At 59.4% G+C, this 23,165-nt stretch overlaps 5 protein-coding genes across 5 annotated transcripts; 2 read left to right on the top strand and 3 right to left on the bottom strand.

The window, feature by feature from the left end:
- Nucleotides 1-1,901: 1,901 nt before the first annotated feature.
- A1Q1_04773 (uncharacterized protein) lies at nucleotides 1,902-4,183 on the bottom strand (the record flags this gene model as incomplete). Its single annotated transcript, XM_014323011.1, has 3 exons — nucleotides 1,902-3,504; nucleotides 3,552-3,724; nucleotides 3,770-4,183. The coding sequence occupies 3 exons, from the start codon at nucleotides 4,181-4,183 to the stop codon at nucleotides 1,902-1,904; spliced, it is 2,190 nt and encodes a 729-aa protein (XP_014178486.1).
- Nucleotides 4,184-5,502: 1,319 nt separating this feature from the next.
- Nucleotides 5,503-6,965, top strand: A1Q1_04774 (uncharacterized protein; the record flags this gene model as incomplete). Its single annotated transcript, XM_014323012.1, has 2 exons — nucleotides 5,503-5,778; nucleotides 5,844-6,965. 2 exons carry the CDS (start codon nucleotides 5,503-5,505, stop codon nucleotides 6,963-6,965), a joined length of 1,398 nt encoding a protein of 465 aa, XP_014178487.1.
- Nucleotides 6,966-15,149: 8,184 nt separating this feature from the next.
- Nucleotides 15,150-20,209, top strand: A1Q1_04775 (uncharacterized protein; the record flags this gene model as incomplete). Its single annotated transcript, XM_014323013.1, has 4 exons — nucleotides 15,150-15,200; nucleotides 15,274-17,278; nucleotides 17,817-19,396; nucleotides 19,448-20,209. 4 exons carry the CDS (start codon nucleotides 15,150-15,152, stop codon nucleotides 20,207-20,209), a joined length of 4,398 nt encoding a protein of 1,465 aa, XP_014178488.1.
- A 611-nt stretch (nucleotides 20,210-20,820) lies between these two features.
- On the bottom strand, nucleotides 20,821-21,666 carry A1Q1_04776 (uncharacterized protein; the record flags this gene model as incomplete). The annotated part of the gene is made up of 1 exon (XM_014323014.1): nucleotides 20,821-21,666. The coding sequence occupies one exon, from the start codon at nucleotides 21,664-21,666 to the stop codon at nucleotides 20,821-20,823; it is 846 nt and encodes a 281-aa protein (XP_014178489.1).
- A 288-nt stretch (nucleotides 21,667-21,954) lies between these two features.
- Nucleotides 21,955-22,827, bottom strand: A1Q1_04777 (uncharacterized protein; the record flags this gene model as incomplete). The annotated part of the gene is made up of 1 exon (XM_014323015.1): nucleotides 21,955-22,827. One exon carries the CDS (start codon nucleotides 22,825-22,827, stop codon nucleotides 21,955-21,957), a length of 873 nt encoding a protein of 290 aa, XP_014178490.1.
- Nucleotides 22,828-23,165: the final 338 nt, after the last annotated feature.

A 23,165-nucleotide genomic window follows, 5' to 3' on the forward strand; every position in this document is an offset into this window, starting at 1 on the left:
GATCGCTGGCGTGACCACTACTCTGGTACCGGAACCGCCGCTCAGGGGATAGTTATCGAGATGAGGAGGGTAGAGTTGGCCAATGCGTCGACCGGAAGCTGTGCGTCGGCGGCCGGCACCGTCGAACGCGTAGAGGAGTCCTCCGTGTGTCCTAAATCCCTAGTCCCCTTGTTGGTTCCCTTCGATGTCAACTAGCGCAAGAGTTAGACAGATAAAGCGATTCAAGCGGCGCCCGTACGCTGTGCGTTTGCGATAGACCTCTGTGTGCAATGAGTCCAGGTTATAGTGTGAGTGAGGATGGCAAATGAGTCCTCTCTGAAGAGATGGAGTGAACAGCCGGCCGCTGTCGAGTCAGGAGGTCTTGTCAACAATCGACCGAACTGGTGCTTACCTCAATTCTGAAGCTCGTGCGCTCTGGACTCGAGCCACCGGACCTTAGAAGCATCCCGACAAGCCGACCTTCGTACGCTCCAGGCCGCCGCGAAGGTCAAAATCCGAATCGTCAACATTGTCATTTACGTTTGTTCCTGAGTGACATGACATTCATTCTGGAGAATGCTGTGTAAGTTTCGTGCGGGCCAGGCGGCCCGGGTGGAGCGTTACCACTGAGTGGAAGGCTTTCCGCTCGTCCTCTCGGTCTCTTCTGCCCTTGTCTGGCATTACGCTCTGGAGCCGCACTGCGCAACGCAAGGTCATCCATGCCCGAGATAAGACCTGGCCCGTTGCTCCTTCGAGTTCTGCATCGCCATCACCTGGAATGGTCACCTGCCAGTTAGGCGACTCGATCGGATCGCTAGGAGGTCACAATAACCTTAACAATGGCTCTACGTTCCAGTAGAAGCGGACAAAGGTCGAGAGTGGGACGTCGCAATCACTTCCCATTCATTCGAGAGAGGAGTGAGGCATGTCGATGGGTGTTGTGACGTGAGCTGGTCAGCGGACTTGAGCAGACGAGGGTGGCGAAAGACTGCAGCACAGCACGCAGCAGGCAGGTGACGAGAGAGGATCGTCGGTGAGCGTCATAGTGATCGACATTCATCCCTTGTGAATGGGCAACCCTGTGGACAACAACACGTGAGCTCGGCCAGAGACGCAGACTCTCCCAATCCGGGCAGAGCAGACATTGCATTGCGGGAGCGAAGACGCGAGCGACCGCATGCTTACGGTTCCGGCGGATGGAACTGCTGTGTTGACGGGTCACTCGCGGACCCCACCAACCGGTACACACAGAGTTTAGACTCACCCGGTCCGGTGACTCCCGGTCGGAACGTGGCTGGGAGTTGGGGCTTCCAGGGAAGCGATAGTTGTCGACCTCTTCACGGTTGGTCAAGATCGGCTTCAACAACAACTGGGCTCTGTCTTTTCTTCTGTCAACTCACCAGGTGCGTCCATGGGATTGTTGTGCTAGCGCAGTGACACTCCGGACGGTACTCGTCTGTGAACTGTGACCCAAGGGGTTGCACAGCCTCAAGTTTCGAGCGTTTGTGGCTCGTGCCTCGAAACGTATGGCCCCTGGCTGATTGTGAAGAGATAATTGTCACGATAAGGGTCACTGGGTGTTCATCCGTACTTTGAATGATATGTTCGACCTAGCGAACAATGTTATCTGCTTCCTCTCGGTCGGCCATGCTTTTGCAACTTGGGCCGGTGACGAGACCAGAAGGGTGTCGGGCCAGAGTGGGAGTGTGGGAGGTCGAGCGACAGTCCATCTCTGCTGAGGATCGTTACGCACAGTTCCCCAAACGCATCGATGTAGTTCCTGCTGCAGGGCCGCTTAGTAGTGGGCCAGATCAGCTCGCATGCTTCCCGGAGCTTCCTATATCGTTTGCATATCATAAAGAACGTCGATTGAAATCTTAGGCTAGATGACTTCGATGCTGCCTGCGCTCTGCGCATCCTCGTCACTCAACGATGTTTCTCCACCACCTGCGTCCCCTTCGGCTGAACGTCCTCAAGAGTGCTGCGCCTTCGGCCGGAGGGCTGCGTGCACGTTCGGGAATGGTGGGGTCCTCGGATTTCGTACCGATCACCAGGCTGCGGCGATGCTCGGGATGGTGGTCGGGGTAGTGCCCGGGCTGCTGCCACACCACGGTGCGGTCAGAGTCGTGGTCAAGTCGCATGGTCTGGAACGACGGCACGGAAGGCATGGACCGGTGGACAATTGAGTGCCGGTGAGAGTGTGTGGAACCGTTCCTGGACCCACCGGGAGAAAGCGAAGTGAGGTCGGGCTGGGAGTGTGACTGGGGCTCGAGGGCGCCACGCATTGAGCTACGGCTGACGGTGAAGCGCAGCGAGTCGACTTCTAGAACAGGTGTCAAAGTGGTCTTGTGAATGTGGTTCTCTTCGGAAGGTGCGGCGGAGGCAATACGTCGTTGGAACTCGCTGCGGCAAGACTCCGCCGTCGCCGGGCTGAGGTTCGGGTTGGGGTGCAACTTCTCCGTCTGCACTTGCGCCGAGACATCGGCACAAACCCACTCACTCGACAACGACTCCTCGCTGCTCTTGATGTCGGTGTGGTCGATCGATTCCGCAGGGTTGAAAAGGAGAGACGCGGCCTGCTGCTCAGGGCTAGCTGTCAAATGGGTCTTGGAGAGGCGGAAAGTGTGTTGTGACTCGGGCCGATAGAAGCCGCCGTGCAGTTCGGATGGAGGCGGGCTGAGATGGGAGCTCTGAGAGTACGATTTCGAGTCCTGGCGAGTGAGAATTGGGTCCTGAGAGCAGCTTCCACAGCTTGCTTCGTCGGAGAGAACCTGGGAAGGGCGGCGCAGTTCGTTGAGCAGGCCGCGAACATCGTTTAGCTCTTTCATTGCTCTGTCCCAGGCTTGCTCAGCCTTGTAGAGGTTGTCCCAGCTGGTAGCGCTGTGAAGGGTGTCGCGGTTGGAGTCAAGCTTCCGACTGCTCTGGAAGCTTACGGTTCTCGTTCTTCCTGGGCTGGCCTGGACCCCCTTGTCTTCCATGTGCGGCTTGGGAAGATTCTGCCTCAGCCATCCCTCCCACTGCAAAGCTTCTCTGGCTAGCTGCCCAAAGCGTTGGGATACTTCCGCCAGAAGAGTCGACTGCTGGATGAGCATGTCGGAGTGGGTGCTGAGGGCTTGTGCGACGACCTCAGACGGAGGCGTGTGAAGGTGAGACTCGGAGCTTGAGGCTGAAGCAGACAAGTTTCGAGCCGTGGCGGGCATGGTCTGCCTACTCAGCATCTGGTACGTTGGATGGTGCAGTACTCTTGTGCTGGCAACACCCGCAGCGGACGCGTCCGTTTCAGTGTGCGACGTCATCGGCGACCCCTCGTGAGATCCCGTATGATCATGAATGAGGGCCTTCGGCGAATCCTCGTCGTCAGGGATGCCGAAGGCCTTTGTCCGGACGACCTTCGGGATAGGCTGGTCGAGGTCGTTGGACAGCCGTTTCGGAGAAGGAGAGCGTGTAGCTCGCCTTCGGATAAGAATGGACGGTAAACGAGACGGCGTGCGGGTAGGGGGCGGCTCCCTCATTCCGAGGCTCGCACTGTCGCAGCTGCCGGCGTCAGTTGCAGGAACGGGGATTGTCCTCACCTGTCCCGGTCCTTAGGCGAACTAAATGCCTGCACCACCTGCGTCTTGAAGACGTCGCTCAACTGCCGGTCCTTGAGGCTGTCCAACCGTGAGTTGATCCCAAGGAGAGGAAGAGGTGAACTACGCCCTGTAGTTGAAGCATAGCCCAATTCCGATGCTGGACGCGGGACCTCCTTCCGAAGCTGCGGTTAAGTCCGGGCTCATCTCGGCTGACCTACCTTCGCCTCTGCCTTCGTCGGTACCCGCATGGACTTGGACCGCACTGGTGTGTTCCCCGTCAGCCTAGGCAGCCGACTGTCTCCCGACATCGCAGGCAAGACGGAGCTGGAATCGAACTGCTTGGTGGGGGAGTCACGGAAAGAGCTCGGAGGAGCGTGAGTCGGAGGTCGATGTTGTTGTTGGGATTTCAAACTCGGGCGCGGGTTGACAATCATCTTCAAGGGCACGTCTGAGGTCCTGGGCGAGCGAGGGGAACGGGTCGGTGCTGGATCAGGGACATTGTTACTTTCGGGTCGAGAGCAGGAGCGCGAAGCCTGTTGGGTGCGGTTGGTGCGTGCTGTGCGATAGGAAGAGGGCAAAGGAGGAAGAGGAGGCGCCGAGAGTGGTGCACTAGGAGCAGCCTTAGTGTCCATGGTGCTGTGTTGCGGTGGCCTTGGTGCAAGTCCGAGCGACACGGTGCGCCTATACGAGACCCTTTATGGATCAGGAAGTGTGGGTGGGCCCTTCACCTCGCGAAGCACGTTGGTGCAAGAGGGCACGGCCTGCACAGGCGGTGACGGTGACCGCCATGGGGATAAGGGCCATGATGCGTGCGAGAGGTGCGTACGGCTTGGCGACGAAGTTGCGTACCGAGCGAGATGTTGCTTATGGGGAGGAGCAGCACGAAGAGGAGTACGAAAGTCAGTGCGAATGCAAGCGCGGGAGTGTGTGCCTGTGTGTCCGTACGTTGCTCCATGTTGAGCAGGTTCATCGGCAATCCGGCGCAAGCCCCGGTGCACCCCCGGTAGGTACTCCGCGCGTAGCGTACCGTGCATCGAGTGCTCTGGGCCTCTATCAGTGCGCTAGTGTCTTAAAGCAACAAGTTGCACGTTGGTTCTGCAATGAACAGGGAAGCTTCCACTGCAAGTTACCGTTGCTCACTACCTCTTTGTGCTCGTGCCGGTCAACTGAATGCTTCCCCTCATCCGTGGTGGTCCCTCGACCAGGGGTTCAACTCGTTACCGTCAGCCGGGGCACTGTCGTTCTACTGATCTGTACCAGGAAGATCTCACATACTTCCCGCTTCACCTCCGGCATGCGTCAGTAATGGTGAGTGCCGCACGACGTCAGGTCCGGGCTGAAAGGCGAGTGCGCATCAGTGTTCAGACCTGAATGTTCGCTTACTGAGAGCCGCACAGAGATTGCGCCCAAAGATCGCGATCTGAAAAGCAGACTCACGAAAAGGCTGTTGTTTTGTCGTACGGCAGGGACACGCTAAGCAGTTCTGGACACACAAGACACAAGAAAACGGAGTTCGATGAGGAAGACTGAAAACGTGTTTGGTGAGCGGAAGTGGAGGTGGTGACGTCAGTCGTTGGCTCAGCTGAGTGCTTTTTCGCGGTCACTCATCGCTTTCCTTTGTGCTCTCGATGAGCTCGCAGCATACAACACAACTCACGACCGTCGGGCACGGCACAAGGAAAGGGTCGTTAGCTTGTATGTCAGTCTGGGGAACCTTGTGCTCACCGAAGGTCTGACTGCGGAAGCAAGCGAGCGCTCATCATCGATGCTGTGAATCACTCGGAATGACGTCGTTCGGTACCCGCGACAGCTCCACTACCTAGCAGACCAAGCTACCCACGCTCACCCACGCGCGACGCTTTCGTAACCTCTGCCGGTCGGTGTTCCGTTATAACCCATACGCGTTCCCAGCCTTGGACGCTTCTCTCACACTCGCACCTGTTGATCCAGCATGAGATTGACAGTTCTCGCTACTTTGGCCACTGTGGCCAGCGCCCGTCCCTTCCTTCCCGATCTCACGTCGGCTGACTGGGCCCAGATCCAGTCGGGCTTCAGCGTCGAGAACCTCGGAAGCCTCGCCAGCGGTATTGCTTCCGGCATCGTCGACAAGATCAACGGCGCCCAGAAAGCCGTTGAGGAATACAGCGGCGACGACACTCAGAAGACGATCTGGCAGCAGATCAATGACGACTCGGACAACTACTCGAAGCTCATCAAGGTTCTGAACGTGAGTTACTGTCTTCCTTCGATATTCCATCGGCTCCCGGACCGCCCGTGCTGACGTGTGCATAGTTCGAGGAAGACCACAAGAAGGTCATCGACAAGCGCCAAGATGGCTACCGCATCACCTTCTTCGCTCCCAACAACGACGCTCTCAAGTGCCCCCACCACAAGGATGACGACCTCGAGGCTGCGTTCATCAACGAGCAGGACATTGGTCTCGCTCAGGTCTCCGCCGCCATCGACTCGCTTGAGACCATGGGCGGTGATGACAAGGACAAGAAGCGTAAAAAGGAGATCTTCAAGAAGATTGCCCACTACGTCCTGCAGTACCACGTCCTTGCCCAGGACTTTGATGAGCAGGCCCTCGCTCAGAACTCGACGATTGCGACGACGCTGAGGGGCCCTGCCGGTGGTTCGGCTGGACACAAGCTTCGCTTGCACATTGAGAAGCACTTGGTGCCTCCTTCGCTCAAGCTCAACTTCCACTCCACGATCAAGTCCACGCACAATGCCCAGAACGGTGTCTGGCACGAGATCGACCACCCCCTCTACCCTCCCGTCTCGATCTTTGCTGAGGCTCTCATGATCACCGAGTACCTGTCGACCACTGCCGCCGGTATCCAGGCCGCGCACGGTCGCCACTTCATCGAGTGGGAGTACGACCACGAGAAGTCGCGCAAGAACCGTCCCGTCTTCGCTGGCACCCCTGCCGCGACCTTTGTTGCCCCCAGCAACAAGGCTTGGGACGCCGTCCCCGAGGGTCTGCGTCGCTTCCTGTTTTCGCCCATGGGCCGTCGCGCGCTCGCCAAGACGTTCGCGTACCACTACCTTCCCCGCCAGATCCTCTTCTCCGAGACTTACCACAAGGCAAAGGACATCTGGTCCGAGGACGAGGATGAGGGTGTCTGGGAGGTCGACAGCTTCGGCGATGACCCCTCGTTCAAGCGCACGATCGATGCGCCGACCGGACTGAAGGGCCACAAGATCAAGTTCGAGATTGAGAAGAAGAAGCTGCTCCCCGTCGAGGGCGCGGTCAAGGTCTCCATCAAGGTCGAGGGCAAGGACCTGCAGGTCATCGACGTCCCCGCCTCGAATGGCGCTTGGCACATCATCGACGAGGTGCTCTGCCCGCCCCACGATGGCAAGCACAAGCACCTCGCCCCCCGCACCTGGGACAACTGGGAGGAGTGAGTACTGAACCTTTCATGACGTCCAGTCAGAGATCGAATTACCCCCGCGCGGCCGAATGTCGGCCCCGCACAGCTGTGAAGCCGGATCCCGGGGCCCTAGATCGCGCGGCAGGAATGATCTTGGCACGCTTCGACTGCGGCTGTCTGCGCTTCTGCTCGTCAGTCACTTGGTGGGCAGAGCAGAGCCTGCAGCTCTTCGCACACGATTGAACCCTCGTCGACGCAGTGTTGCGTACGTGGCGTGCTGACGTTTCACAGATGGGTCCCCCAGTGGGCGCTCGAGTAAGCCAAGCGAAACATCCTCGCTAGGCCGAAACGATTGCATCACATCAGCCAGCACCGGCCGAGCTGCGCTTGCGCTCGATCGCACTCGCTGTGAGGATAAACCAAAAGAAGTCGGAAGTCGATAGTCGAATGCATGAAAGAAGTACCACTCTGCCGTTTACCAGATGACTGCGCTTTGCAGCATGTCTGTGCTCGATCACTCGCTCGTTCCAGTCCCTGCTCACTGACCCTCCGTCGCAGCTCGATGCTGTAATCAGCACGTTGCGCACCGCACGTTGTCCTTGCACGTTGTCAGAGACTGGCATCAGTTTCGCAGGTTTGTCTGGCTGACGTTGTCGCACTGAACTTTGGGGTGGGCGTGAGGGGTCGGTAGGTCTGGGCAATCTGGATCCGTGGAATGTCAAAGCCATGCGTGCGTTCCGGGGTGGCAGGGTTGTGCGTGGTCGTGCGGTACGTCTGCGGTGACTTTGCGGTGTGCGGCTGTGCAAAGCACACTAAGGCAGCCAAGGCAGGTCACGTTTCTCACCCCTCCTTGGGCACCCTCACGCTAAAACGCGGGGACGTGGGGTCGTCCGATACTTTTTGGCGGGTCTGCGGGCCCGGCGTGATCACGGGATCACACTGGTGCGACTGATGCGGCATGATGCTGGCGTTGCTGACTTTGTACAACTCAGGCTCAGGGCGGCGGCTGGCTTGGGGCAGATCTGGGCTCTAGGGTGGTAGAGGGTTGTCCGATGAAAGCTCTTTGTCGCAAAGTCGTCAGCTGAAAGTGGGCCAACAGGTCGAGAGTGGAGCAATGACCTTTTCAGGTACAGAGGTCAAATCAGCATTAGGAATGCGATTACCGGTCCAGGGGTAATGACGTCCTAATGATCTGGGCATGACGTCGTGGGAGACTGCAGTCCGAATGCTCACTGTGGAGCGCGATGGTGTGATCGTAACTAGACCTGCTCCGATCAGATTGCGCTGTAGATGCTGCATGGGGAGCATTCCGTCAACGCGTGCGCTTTGCAGCGGGACAGCCACCGCCGAGGTACAGGTACGCGGCACGGACGCCGTGCGCTGCGCATTGCGAACGTGCTGCAAGTGCGTGAGCTGCATGACCTGCCATCGGACTTGGGCGCGGCCGAAAGTTCGACACATACCGCTGCCAGTCTCACCATGCTCATCTGGTGCTCAATCTGGTCGACGCTCAACGCCGTCATTTAGTCCCAAAAGGCGTTCTTCGAACTGCTCCTCCATCCTCAGCAATCTTGGCAAGCGCGATGGACGGTGCGTAAGCGGCTCCAGGCAAGTCACGGGGTCAGTGAGATCGGAAGCTAGACGAGCCGGAGTAACGGTCGAGCTTGGTGTCTGTGCTGAAATGCCCGCTGGCCGCGCGTTAGCGCTTTCCGAGCCAAGTTGGGCCCCTGTCGATCCCATCCTCCTATTCAGCGGCCATTTTGGTCTATTCGCGAGTTTCTGATGCATTTGGTTTCCCGATGGCCCGGTTGACCTGCTGACCCCTCTGATCCGTTTGCTCGGTTCTGCATCCCCCTACACCCATTCTCTTCGACCACTGGACATAGAGCATTCGGTCGGCTATGATGGAGTCAAAACACTGCAGCATCGTCGCTAGAGAGCATTCACCGACATTACAGATTGAGTGATTAAGCCGAGCACAGTGTCGAATGTGCGTGCACGGACTTCGCGGTGTCTGCCCAGTCCAGACGTAATCTCGATCACACCACCACGCAGTTTGTTCCCGCGTCCGATTCACTAGATTAGCGCAGGACATAGCAGGGTCAAGCGAGCATGAAACACCTAACCAGCTGCGAATAGCTCGATTAGCTCAACGTGCACTAATCGGCGCAGGAAGCTCGCCGGGTTGCATTTGATCCTCTATTAGGCTCAAGGCTAACTTGACGAAATGCTCCCACGTGAAATTCGAAATTATCTACAGAGTCGCACGGGAGGAGGACTCTAAACCAAATCGAAATGGAAATAAACACGGCGGGCAGCGGGCAGGACTGGAGCACGGTGAAGACGGCGCGGCGATAGAGAGAAACCGACCAGCCACTTGGGTTCTGCCCGCTGGCCCGGTGCCCGTTGTCAGTCCTTCGCGGCCCCTCGGCCCTCGGCCACTGGCACCGCACCCCCACTAGGCAACCGCCAGCCAAACATAGCCTTCCGAGTGTCAGTCAGCTCCACCACCCGGCGCAGCCGAATACGCCAGACACAGCGCGTCAGTATCATTGCCGAGGTCCGAGTCGCTGTCGTTTTCAGACTCAACGGAGTTTTGCGAAAGCCGCGAAATGGGCCAAATGGAGGCGTCGAGGCGTCGGCACACTTGGCATGGCTGAGCTTGCCCACCACAACCGGCCGACTGTACCCCGGAGGTCGGACTGGCGAGGCTTCAGGCTCGCGTCTCGGTCGTGTCAGTCCCAGACGCCCAGAGTCGTTCACAAAGTCCCGCGGCCCACGCGTCCGTCGTCCCGGTGTCAGGCCTGGCCATCTGGGCTCCGGCCGGCACGACCGAACCCGCACCCGCCAGGCCCGACAGTCGCTGCAAGCCTGCGTTGCTGTGTCGCTGTAGCGTGGCAGTTCGCATACCGCTGACGAGAAGCGCAAGACCCTCGTTGCCTTCTCTCACGGTCGGCATGCGGCAACGGCGGCTGCGGATGAACCAAGCCTTCCCAGCGCCGGGTGTGCCTCGTCTTCAGCCTCACCGGCCGAGCGAAAGGACGCCCGCCAGCCTCATCTGGGTTCCTCGCCTGTTCGCGTGCCGTGTTATGCATCATGCCCATCTGTCCAGCTGCCCAGCTGCCCGGCTTGCTCAGCTGCTCAGAATGCCTCATGGGTTGCCCCAAAGCTTGGCCCCATTGCGTTCTTTTCCGGCTTGCTGCAACCCGAATCTTGCAGAAGAGGTGATCATGTGCTCGCTCTGTCAGCCTGTTGAGTGCATTGAGTGGGCGGCACCGGCTTCTTCGTACCAGGTACCCAGCGTACGTTGCGCATGTACGCAATGCTCGCGGTCGGGTGTTGATCAGGCCCCGCCGACCCACTGCACCCAGATGCTACAGTGCTGGCAGAGCTGACTGAGCGTCAGCAGAGCAAGATGGGCGGAAGCAGAAATCGTGACATCAGCTGCAGCGTGCCTTGTTCCTCGACCCGTCGTGTCAGTCTCCACCCATTGCTCGGCTCCCTCGCCTGAGCTTGTGAGTTTGTTACAGCATCGCCAGCGTGCCTCTGACACTGTGCCCTGTGCTAGTGATTCTGGCCACGGCCAGAGCCAGCGGATGCCCTGCAAGCCCTGCGGCTCCGTCGAGTTTGGTTCTCATCATTCCCAGCGCCCAGCACGCCCAGCATTTGCCCAGTGAGCAGCCTGCCCAGCCGACACTTCCCCGACCTGCCAGCACAGAGTTGACCGAATTGAATGAAGACCGTGTCACTCTCATGTCTCAAGTGCTGACCAGCTCCCCCATAACTCTGCCTCCTAGCCCTTAATCGAGCCCACTCGGTGCCGGCACTCGCCAGACTGCAACGCATGCGACCACCGAGATTCCATCAGCGATCACTGTGGATCCCAGTCTGCCCATGAGCACACACAGAAAAGCATATGCATGACTGCATTGGGCTCGGACGTGAATGACGACCGGCCGTCTCGCACCCGTATGCATGTGCATTCCGATGCTGTCGCGATGGTAATTAATATTGGGCAGCCTGGCATCCGGCTCGCGGCCGACAACCAGTGTCGGGTCAGACACACAGACGTCAGAGAGATCACAAAGTTAGTCACCTCCGGCACTCTGTGCTGCGCCGCCCAGCTCCCACCGTGTCCCACCGCCGTCACGACCGTTCAACCCCGGGCACCCCGGCACCCCTGGCCGACCCCGTCCCCCACACAGCAGCCCAGCCCGGCCTTGCGGCCAGCGCCGTGACCCCGTTGCCGGCTCTGGCTCGCTGACGCGCATTGCTGACCCCGACGCAACTACGACATTCTCATGCCTCACGGCCTCTCGGCTTACCCTCAGCACCCACCCGAACATTGCATTCAGTCAGGCCCGTCGTCAATCGCGACTGAATCGGTGCACCTGGATCTGGAGCCTGCTACATTGCCTGTTGCATTGCCCAGGTCTGTGCTTATCTACTCGGACGGCTGCTTCTTGGAAGAACCCCCTCCCCGACTCGTCGTCACTCCATCGCACCCACTAGCTGTCTCGCTGATCACCGATCGGATCATACGCAAGCCACCATTTCCTACCATCACTGTCACCGCAGCACTACCTTCCACCACCAAACACATCTACGATGTCCTCATAGCCCAGAGCGCATCACACACACCCTCCCCAAAGCCCTCCCACTGCCTCCCCGCCGCACTCTCATCGCCCGTCGTGATCACTTCCCAACGAAAGCAGTGAGACCCGCTCCCAAATCCTCTTAACTCCATCAAATTCCTTGTACCGCCCCAGCATCCAGCATTCGTTACGGTGTAGAACACCGCAGCACCCAACGCCCAGCGCCTCCACTCACCCAAATTCCGGTTGCCGCCCCTGTCTCGGGCCCCAACACCCGGCAGCCCCCTCAGCCTCAGCCACCCACGTCGTTTGGCTGCAGCGGTGACGCTTTCTCCGCAGCACCACTGTCAACAACCAGTCACAGCCTGCCAGTGACGACGGTGCATGCAAACCTGGCGACTGCTGTTGCATTCGCAGTCGACAACGGCCGAGCTCCGAAACGCTCGCTCCACCGTCGGCATCGGCGCTTCTTTGCGCCCCTCCGCGAGCATCTGTCTTATCAATCTCGTCACTCCTGTGTGTGTACCCGCTTTCGGTCCAAAGTTTCGGTCTTTTCCGCTAGCACACCAGCTCGCCAACCACTGAACACCCGCCTCGCTCCCTTTGTTGTACAGTGTAGACGACCTCTTGGACAGTGCACTGCATTGATTTGCATTGCATTACGACCCCGTTATCCTCGCAATACCGCCATATCTTCGCATTCGCATCGTCGCATTCCGCCGTAGCATCATCAGCATTTAGGGTGCCCAGTGAGCCAAGCTAGCGCCCAGCCAACAACACCAGAGGACCACTAGTCAGGCCATCGAAACGGCTGCTACGTCGCTCTGTCGCAATCTCAGTGCTCTCAACATTCCACCGAGCCGCCGAGAGCCGAGTCTGAGCGTCTAGTACTATTCTGCAGCCGCAAATCCGCCTCGAACTGCCTCACTGCTGCCTCCCTGCCCTAGGCTAGTCGGACGTCTCTGACTCATAAAAGGTCAGCTAGCACCGCCTGGTCTGCAGCCTGCAACGTGCGAGCAGCCGGGGACCAATACTCTAATTCCCTCAGCCGTATCAACCAAGTGCCGCAAGGACGAGGTGCATACGCTGAGTTGTTTTTCGTATTCGTCCCAGCCTAGTTCTGTAGTTCAGCCTGTTCAGCCTGGTGGTGGACCCCAAATCCACCCCCCTTCCCTCCTATCATACCACCCCGCTATCTCTGGTTCCTCTCTGGCGCTGCTGCCGAGTGACGGATTTCGCGCATCTCGACATTTCGCATCACACGCACGCAACGGATACACCATATAGCATCGGGACTCTCACCGTCCTTTCCGCCCCCAAACCCCCCTCTCGTTCGATCTTCACCCGGTGTGAGTGCACCTGCGGTGTCTGCATTGCAGAACTTTTTCCGTGAAAGTGTGAGTACCTGTGCCTCCTCCCCCGCAGCGGTTTATCTCGCTGTGTCTGCGTGTGCATTGGCTGTTGAGCGCTGCGTGCGCCCTTATGGCCCTGGGTGTATGGTACTGGCAGGCGCACTGGCGGGTGCCAAAAGCATTCGTGTCTTGGTTTAGCCCCTGCATTTGGCTGGGGGAAGGGACCTGGAAGTGCGGCTGGTTTTTGCGGGCGGCTGTGTCTGGTTTGCTGGCGGAGCCTGGCTGGCTGGAGTTCTGCCCCGCGCCCAGGACATGAGCCCATCCAGGGCGGCATACTCGCCCCCGCCGGCTGCCCCCCGCCGTCCCCGCCGTCCCCAGTCGGCCCCCACGGCCCCCACACCCCCTTTGCACGACACTGCCGCACACGTCTATCACGCTCTCGGCCCTCCCTTTCACCTGAATGCCCAGCTGACGCCGTATCTCTGATCCTTGCATCTCCCCGCCCCCGACTACTCCTGTGTTCCGTTCCTTGCACTCGCCCGCCCCGCAAACGCAACGCATATTCATCGACGCGATTTTTCGGGAACAACCTGGGTCCCTCGCTCGTGTCGTCCTCCTGTCACTCTGTCCCACATCCCCCATCCCCACCCTGAACGCCATCCTGAACGCCTACCGCCTGACCACTTGACTGCACTGGCTCCTGGCTGCACTGGCTGCACTGGCTGCACTGGCTACCGCTTGCGATTCAATCACGCTCACGCGTTATCCTTCCCCCATCTCTCCCCCCTCATTTACCCTGACTCCCCGGCCCTGGCCACCCCGTACAACACCCCGTACATCCACCTCACCTGGGCCATCCTCGTCCCCTCCTTGGCCACCTTTTCATCTACCGGCACACATTCCCTTCCCTCCCTCAACACCCACCTCCTTGCATCCCTTCCTTTTTTCTTCTCTTCCCTCTCTCACCCTCGTCCACTCACCACTTTCCCCAACGCACAAACGACTCTACGAAACAAACGACATTCGTCCTATTCTTTTTGCGTTCTGGCCACCCTCCCCCTCCGCCGCCCACATCCCCCCCTCCCCTTGACTGACCGGACTTCTTTCTTGTTGCAACATGGATAATCAACATCAGTCTCGATAAGACTCGCAGTCACGATCGATCACCCGAAGATCACCCCTCCTTCGCTCTTTTCTTTTCTTTTCTCGTCCCGCCCCCGTCCCCATCGTTCCTCGCGTGCGCCCTCGCCCATCGCCCATCGCTTGAGCGACACTCTTGGACTCCCACCTCGCCCCCGATCGCTCCTTCCCAGCAGCGATTCGCGCCCTCCCAACTGGCACGCTGCAGTGTTGAGCATTGTGTAGTGTGTGAGATCGATTGACAGTGAGTGTCTGCGTCCTATTCCTTCCTTCCCTTCCTTGCCGGTTTTGTCCTCGCGGAGTGTGGATCAGTCGATGTTTCGTATGAGCGTCTTCGTTCGAAAAACGAAGCTCGTCCTGGCCCCTGCCTGACGGCGTCGCGCAACCGGTCTGCCTGCCCTACGCGGCTATGGTCGATTGCTTCCTGAATCCCGATTGGAAAGAGGGGCTCCGTGCGCTTCATTTGTGGACAGCATGGTCTGGGCGGCCCGTTCGCAGATGGCGTAGGGCATGTCGACTCTCCATGGCGATATGACGCGGAGATCAGCCAAAACCCTCTCTGCTCTCTGCGCTGCGGCCTCGTGCATTCCCTGTGCTGCGCCTGGCGCGGCTGGCTTGCCACCCTTTGTCTACGCTGCATCCCGGATCCCGGATGCCCTCGCATTTCGCATCTCGCATCGAGAATGTCGAATCTGCGGATGCGTGCACGACATCATAGTCCTCGAGCACGGTGGGCGCAGCTTGTCCAAGACCAAGGCCCTTCGCGCCCTCGCCTTGGCCCTCGGGCGACGGGCCGGGCTCGACTCTTGATGTATCACCGCCCACACCCACCCACACCCGCACAATCGTCTTTAATCACCTGCTGACCATCGCCTCCCCGGCTTCGTGCACCCCACCGACTCGGCCTGCTACGCTTATCCCGAATCGCCCTGTCCTCTGATCTCCGCTTCCCCCCTTTCGCACTTTGATCTCGCACGGCGATCCCTACTGCAGTCCAGTCGTCCCACCACCCACAACAAAACAACACGAAACGTTGCTAGCACATCATCGTTATCATCCCGCAACATCAAGGTCATATAAGAATCCCCCCTTAGTCTTCGGACTCTCCCTCCCCCACCTAGCCCATCCACCATGGAGATGGACATGGACATCAGTTGGTGCTTGGCCTGCTCCAGGCGCACAGTGAGTAACCCCCCTTCCTGTGCCGGTCATCGGCTCTTCTCCAACTTTTTTCTTTTTCTTGCTAACACCTCAGCGTGACCCGAGTAATCCGTATTGCTCAGAGTCGTGTCGCCTGAGCGATGCCGAGCCTTCGACGCCGCTGAACGAGCGCCAGCTCATCACGTCGCCGTTGCCCCCCAACTTTGTGCCATTACCTCCCTCCCCCAACGTGTCGAGGAAGTCTTCGGATCGTCGTCCTTCGCGCCGAGCCGCTCCGAACTCCGATGTGCGCCCCTCTCTTTCCCCTCTCGTCAACCGCCAGGCGCCCTCCACTGGTGCTATTCACGATCTGAACCAGCAGGAGCAGCGCAAGGCCCGCGACCGCCGTGCTCTGTCATTCCCCGCCGAGTGCGAGCCCTGCCCTGAAGAAGAGGAGACCAACCGGGCCCTCGCCTTTGTTCGCAAGACCAAGCCCGTCAATGGTGTTTCACGCTCATTCAAGAGAAGGTCATTACAGATGTCCCCTGAAATCTCGCGCCTGACTATGACCACTGGTCAAGTCACGCCGTCCACTCCGACCACACCCGCCGTCGAGACTTCGACGTTCTACTCGACCTCCGACAGCGAGGACGGCAGCGCAAACGGTCAGCGCAGCCCGGCGCTCACGAGCACGCAGCTGCACCCTGCCCCGCCGATGCCTTTGACCCGCATGAACGGCAGCAGCAACACGTCATCCCATCGTGACAATGGAGTGAACGTTGCCTCGTCGCTCAGCGCCAAGCTTCCTGGTCGCCCGACGCTGGAGGCTCGCAACAGGTCGAACCCTGTCACGCGCATGAGCTCTTCGTCGTCTCGCAGTCGCGAAGACATTATCAGCTGGGCGCGTGGCGTCGATGCTCGCCACCGCACGGACGACGGTACGCCTGTCGACACTGCGACCATTCGCCGTTCCCGCGGCCGTCGCCCGGAAGCCTTCGCCAACTTGGTTCCGCCCAGCACCGAGCCCCTCGACGAGCCCGTTACCAGCACCACCCCCAAGAATGCTGGTCCGCTGTCCGCCCTGAGCATGACGTTTGGCCCCGTGATGAACGCTTTCCGTAGCGTCTCTGGTGGAACCGCCCCGTCACCCACGGCTCCCGCGCAGAACCCCATTCCGCAAACTTCAGCGCTAGGCCTTCAGGCCGTGCCCGCTCCGGCTGAGGTCTCGATTGTGGATGTCGTCGTTGGCACCAAGTCTGACTGCCAGTCGGCCATGGACCCTAGCACGCCCAGCCTTTCGACCATGTCATTGTCCGACGCTGTCGACCCATCGACGACGACTGACATGTGCGACACTGCCACGGACGACTTTTCCATTGTTTCCTCGATCTCGCGCCCGCCCATCTACACTGCGCCCAGCACGCACAACCCGCTGCCGCAGCAGTTCCGCCGTGCGAACAAGGCTGCACTGCCTCTTCGTCCCACTATCCAGTCGACGGCCTCGGCTCTGTGGAACTTCTCCACCTACATTCGCTCCCTCACCCCCTTTGCCGCGCCCACGACGCCCAAGCCCAGTTCTGCCGAGCCGACTCCGCAGCTCACTGAGGACACCCCTGCTTCCGAGTCTGTCCTCCTCACGCCGGATAGTGCCGTCCAGGCCACCTCACCCGTGCCTACGACTGTCGGTCGCCCCGAGTCGCCCGACTTTACGATGCAGCCCGAGCAGTTGGTGCGTAGCGTGCCCATGGATATCGCGATCGCCCCTGGCAGCAAGGCGCTCGAGGTCATCCAGGAGCGCCAGCGTGAGCGCGAGATGCTCGAGAACATGCCTCGCAGCCGCAGTCGTACGCGTATCATGGCATCGCGATCGCCATCGGTTGAGGCGCAGATCGGCAGGAAGCACCACACCCGCCAGGTGTCGTACGATGCCGACTGCAGCGAGGTGGGCGGCGGCGACGACCGCGGCCGTCGTGGCCGCTCGCGCGGTCGTGCGCCCCGCGGCGAGCGCCGTGCCCGCACTCAGCCCGTCACTCCCCCAGAACCTGTCGCCAAGGCTGCCCCCGTCGAGGAGGAGCCCGAGCGTGGCCGTCGCCGCGACCGCGGTGCCGAGTCTCGCGATCGTTCGTGGAGCGCTGCGCGTGGCCGCCGCTCCCGCTCGCGCACGATGCGCGCTTACTAGACGACGTTTTCCGACCCCTATGATTCCCTTTCCACTACATGTTCCCCTTCCCGCCTTTGTCCAGCATATCGGTCCTCCTTCTGTACACCACCACGAGCCATTCAGCCCAATTCATCAGCAGCAAAAGCATTACCCCAATTACCAGATCATTTGTTACACACAGCCAAACACCTCACTCTTGTCATCATAGTTGGAGAGCAAAAGGAAGAAGTAAAAACGAAACAATAGCCAATACAAAATGTTCATCTAGCACTACCCCATGCATCGTGGCCTAGGTCCAAACGTTTTGGTGCTCTTGTGACTTACACTAAAGCGAAGCAAGTGTGTTCTCAGCGGTGAGTGCGAGCATCTTGCGCCCGAGACATCCTTTGTGTGCATCCAGATCCCCGGTGCGTTGCGCCAGCACGACAAGTGTTCTCACTCTCAACACTCAACTTCATCATTCGCCAGTCACTAACCCACTACTCTATCCCACCCAGCCCCAACGCCAGCATTCCAAGAGGCGGTCGACAGAACAAAGGCTCGATCACCGATCACCCGGTCCGAGCGACGCCACCACGAGTCGAGAGTCGAGATGATGGCGCAAGAGGTCGGTAGTGGGGCCAGTGACCCCCAGCAAGCGGCCAGCGGGCAGAAGAAGAAGGAAGTGGGAGGTGACAGCCACGAGGAGCGTGAGCCTCGGGAATCGGCGTCGAGAGATGGGGCAGCCATGTCCGCGGCCACAGCGCAAGCCTCTCCTTCCCGCCTGAACCTGGAGCCTGCGCCCCAGCCCAGCAAACCCAGCGAGTCTGGCGAGTCTGCCGGTGGCGCAGAACGTCAAGAACGTCAAGAAGCAGCCGTAGTCGGCCTCGCCGGGCCGGACACCGGGGACGCTGGCATTCTGCCTCAACTGCCCTCCGGTATGAACAGGCAGGAAGGACAAGGACATTCCGCAAAAATCGCATCGTCTAGCACGGATGAGGTGGTCACGAGACCCCCTCCCCTCAGTATTCTCGCCGCACCGACCGAGGATTCCGGAGGAGCCGAGGCTGCCGCTACGCATGCCGCGCATGCCGCGCGCGCTACGCTTGCAGCGCAGCACAGTGACGCAGGTGACGAAGGTCACGAAGGTCACGAAGGTCTCGGAGCGTCCGCCGCGGATGAAGAGAAGTTTGAAGTCGTCGGCGGTCTCGGAGCGGCGGCCGATTCGGAATTCGAAGAACACAAGGGCAACGGGGGCAACGGGGGCAACGAGGTCAGCACGCCTGCGCTGATCCATCCCCACCAAGTCAGTGGGAGTGACCACCCCGCCTCTGCTGTGCCCGATGAGGGCCGGGATACCCAGAACGGACAGGTGGCGGTCACCGCCAACCCCGCCAAGGATGAGATGGACGTCGACGACGACCCCGTCGCCACGAAGGAGGCGGGAAAGACCAAGCCCGCCATGTTTGCTTATGCCAACACTGGCGCTCCACCCAGCGCACCCCGCGCACCCCGCGGCCTGGCCTCGCTGCCTGCGCGTCCCTCGGCGCCATCCTTCCGCACCCGTGCCCCCCTTCCCTCTCAGAATGACAGCTACGCAACCGTCTTCGGTGCTCCGGCCCCTACTCGTAACCGCCGCGACAACCACAGCAGCCACAACGACAGCGGCAAAGAAGGACCCAGGGGTGTGGACCGGTCGGCCCTTTCCTCGCTCATCTTTTCGATTTCGACGACTCCCAGCGCGGCCTCGGAGCTACTGCAGCTCCCCCTCCCCTCCCGTCGCCAGACGCGGCGCGCGACTGGTGCCGGCGTGCTCATTCCCGTCGAGCGTCTCCCCCTCCTTCCCCTTCCGCCCCTCCCGCCAATTCTCGACAAGAAGCTGGAGAAGGTCGTCTTCTCCCACCAGTCCCTGTTTCCCCGGGACGCGGGGGTGTTTGAGTATCCCGTGAAAGTGATTGGGGAGGGAGGAATGGGGGAGTGGGAGGGCGGCGTGCCGCACTACGAGAAGCTGGAACATGTCGGGGACGCCATCCTCGGCGGGGTCGTTACGACATGGCTGCACCGCTGCTGGCCCGGGCTGACTTGTGGGACTGCCACGGTAAGCCTACCCGCCTACCCGGGGGAGGAGCTCGCTAACGCTCGCCCACAGAAACTCAAAGCCCACCTCGTGTCGAACAACACCCTCTCCCACCTCAGTGGGATGTACCACCTGCCCGCGCGCCTTGCTTGCGCCCCCCTGCTCCGCGTGCAGACCGATATCCGCGCCGCCCTCGTCGAGGCATACATTGCGGGAGTGTACTTCTCCCATCCCCCCGGTGCTGGCATTGGCATAGTCACCGAATGGTTGGAGGAGATGTACGCGCCCCTCGCCGACTTCTTCCTCCAGCACATGCGGGGGGAGTACGCCGTCCTCCGCGCGACGGTGGGTACGAGCGAGGGCCGCGTGGTGACGCACCGGGGGCACACCTCCAGTATTCCCGCCAACCCCTCTCTGGCTGTGCCCGACACTGTGCCCGACACTGTCCCCGCCGAATCTTCCAGCGAAGACAAAGGCGGGGACAGGAGCGGAGCCGACGACGGTAGTCCTAGCCAACTCAAGATCAACGCCAAGCCCGGGCGCAGGGGCACCGTCTCGCAGCCCGACGCGCTCGAGGCGGCTGACGAGCGCCTCCGCCCCGCCCTCACCGCCCTCAGTGCATACTGCAAGGAGACCCGCACGACGCTCGAGTTTCGCGAGAAGCGCTTCCGGCTCAGTTCGGGCACACTTTGGAAGATCAGTGTCGTTGTCGGTGGGGCAGAGAGGGGCGAGGGCATGCGCGTCACCAAGTATCGCGCGAGGTGGGTCGCGGCCGCGCAGGCTTGTGCGGAACTGGGGATTGGGTGGGAGCCCGAGGAGGTGGGCAAGCTGTGAGCGATGGTACAGGTTAATGATGATCATGTGGGGGGAGAGAGCGGGAGACGGTGAGTAGGTGGGTTGTAGTTATAAAGACATGCACTTAGTACACCTGTGCGATCAGTACTTGCTGGGTAGCTGTCAACCTGGGTTAGCAGTACTGAGTTGAAGAGAAGTCGAGAGAAGCGGACAGGCTCGGTAAGTCTCGGGTAGTCGGTAGATGACACTTTCGGCCAAGACCGACGATCCTGGAGCCCCGCGTCCGACGAGGCCTATAGACCTTGCGATGAGCAGGCTCAAGAGTGAGTGAATGTGGTAACATACATGCAGCTTTACGGCCCGTTATGTATGCAGCTCTGTACTCCTTGTCCCTCTTCTGCTTCAACAAAATAGTAGAGCTCATAGCTCACTCAAACGAGCTCTGCCGCTGGGGGATGTTGAAGGGCTTGGCAGTGGGTTAGACTGGGAACGTGCCCCCTGATGGTATCAGCTCGATCAGCCCAGGCCGGTGCAACCCTCGCAAACAGACTGCATATGCCGTCCCTCTATTCGATGGCTATGAACACAGGGACCTCTCCACCCCCTCGTTTCTTGAGAAGATCTGGTGCGGGCTTCACACACTTGGCCCTTCAGAAGAAATCCACTTGCTCTTTGGGAATTTTGAGAAGGTCTGCAATCTCGCGACGACACTTTGCAGCCTCGATTGGATCGTAGTTGTAGTCATCGTTCCAACATTCGCAGTACACCTGGAGGTCTGGGCTGGCTTGTATCTCCAGCTCCACACCTCTGAGCAGGGCGGGTAGACCGAAAACGTCACCTTCGACAGACATAACCTTCACGCCAGGATTGATGGCCCCTGCGATGATGGCACAGTTAGATTGACGACTCGTGCGGCTTGAAAAGTCGGGTTCGACAATATCAGGCCATATGTGCAGCGATATACTCGGTGAACTGTGTTCAAGCACTCCGGTGCCGCAACAGGGGCACCGGGGGCACACATCAAATCGGACAGACTTGCAAGGGGGGATGCGCAAGTCGTTCTCCAGTTCGTTGGGAAAAGTGAGAACATTGTTAATGACTCGGAAGTGGGAAATGGAGATGTAGGTTGAAGGCAGCAGGTGTTGCATGAGATTGTTCACATGCGGAGAGACCAGATCAGTGTCCACGAAGATTGAAGTGACACGACGGAGCGCTGCTGCTTGCGTTTCTCTGTTTCCCCCCTCGTAGAGATACGGTACGCGTTGCCAAGTGCGCCATAAGGGGTGGGCGAACGGCCAGTCGGAGCTCAGGATCTTGCGCTTGCCGTTGGAATCACTTATAATGTCTAGCCGATGGCCGCATAGTAGGGGGTCGACCAACTTGAGCATAGCCGTGGACACAAGTCGGGCCGCGAGCCACGTGATGTGGTCTGAGACATTGAAGAGGATGGCCTCCACAAGGTGTGGATAGCAGCGAGGATCGAGGTGGACCGGCATCGCGGCCAGACGGGAGTGATATGAGAGGGAGAGTGATGCGGTTGTTCTAAGACACATCGGAGGAACGGACAGTTCTGAAAAGTGTGTAGCGTGTGTCTCAGAGACTCCGCAACGCCGAGCATTGATCGTTAATACCAGCGAACACCCCCCACAATGTCGGGCTAAAGCGATTCATTATGACCTGTGATGCAGATGCTGCATCCACACAGATATGGCGCTGCCAATGCGGCCAGAGGTGGGGCTGTACAATGGATGTGCACCTGCATGTTCTATAACCTATGACACCAACTACGGCGTGGGGGACTGGACGGGTGTAGACAGGCACGAGTTGAAGTAGTCGAACCGGACCTGGCTTTCAGACACATCGAAGCACTTGACAGCCTCGCGGGCTAGCCTCTCCTCCCTACTGCTACTAAAGCGATCGTACAGCCGAAAGCGCACTTGCAGGTCCGGGTTGGCTTGAACGTTGATGCCGTTGAACAGGCAAGGCAGCATTCCCATTTCTACTCCGACGAGAACAAGTTCAGTAACGCCAGGATTGATGATACCAGCAATGACACTGCAATTTGACTGTTCACAGTGTGACATGTCATGAGCTCGGGGGTAGTTGGCTTCGATGCATATCCCAACGCTCGCTGAGACGTGCTTGAACGCGGCTGTCTCCTGACAACAGCATGCGTTTCCACATCCTTGAACAATGATCTGCAGATACGAGCAGGCGGGAAGCGTGATGTCGCCCGGCATTGTAGCAAAAGCGCAAGGGGGTAGAGGGTAGTTAATGTCGTAGTGCATGATGTTGATGCGAACCTGAGGGGGAAGATGTTGCAAGAGACTGTTGGCGTACCGGCTTGCCGCGGAGGTGTGCATGCCGAAGCCTCTGGCTTGTCGCATCGCCGCAATCCGCGTTGACTCATTGCCGTTGCGATAGAAGTATGGCAGACGGCGAGAATCAATTGAACCTGTCCTTCCATGTGACCATGCCCCGAGGGAACCGTCCGATTCAGTGAGAAGTTCGAGGAATGGGCCGCACAGCAGAGGATCCACGACGCTGCACATGGATCTGGAGACGAGTCGTGCAGTCAGGAGTGTTTTCCGGTCTGAGTTGAGAAGGATGGTTTCGAAGATGTGGGGAAAGAACAGCGGGTCGAGACTTGGCGGCATGATGGTAGATGAACAATGTGGTGGTTGAGGAAGAGATAGGATGAGTAGAGAGAACGTGTAGGATGTCTGGTCGAGGAGTGAGACACTGAAGGGCGGCTGTGCGTCCACTGAGCTTGCTAGATTGCTAGACAATATGACATCAAGACAGCTTTCAACCATCTGGGAGTGCAGGAGTGACCACGCACCCTGGTGCTACAGTGCAAAAAGATACCGCCTCCATGCTCATCTGCAGCCCGCGCATGACGGTGCGTCGAGGATCGATCAACCCAGCCTGCTGTGCACAGCGGTTTGGTTTTGATTAACTACAAGGCATTGAGGCAATTTCACTATAGTCTATG

The sequence above is a fragment of the Trichosporon asahii genome, assembly GCF_000293215.1.
Source record: "Trichosporon asahii var. asahii CBS 2479 unplaced genomic scaffold scaffold00070, whole genome shotgun sequence".
NCBI classification, from domain to species: Eukaryota; Fungi; Basidiomycota; class Tremellomycetes; order Trichosporonales; family Trichosporonaceae; genus Trichosporon; species Trichosporon asahii.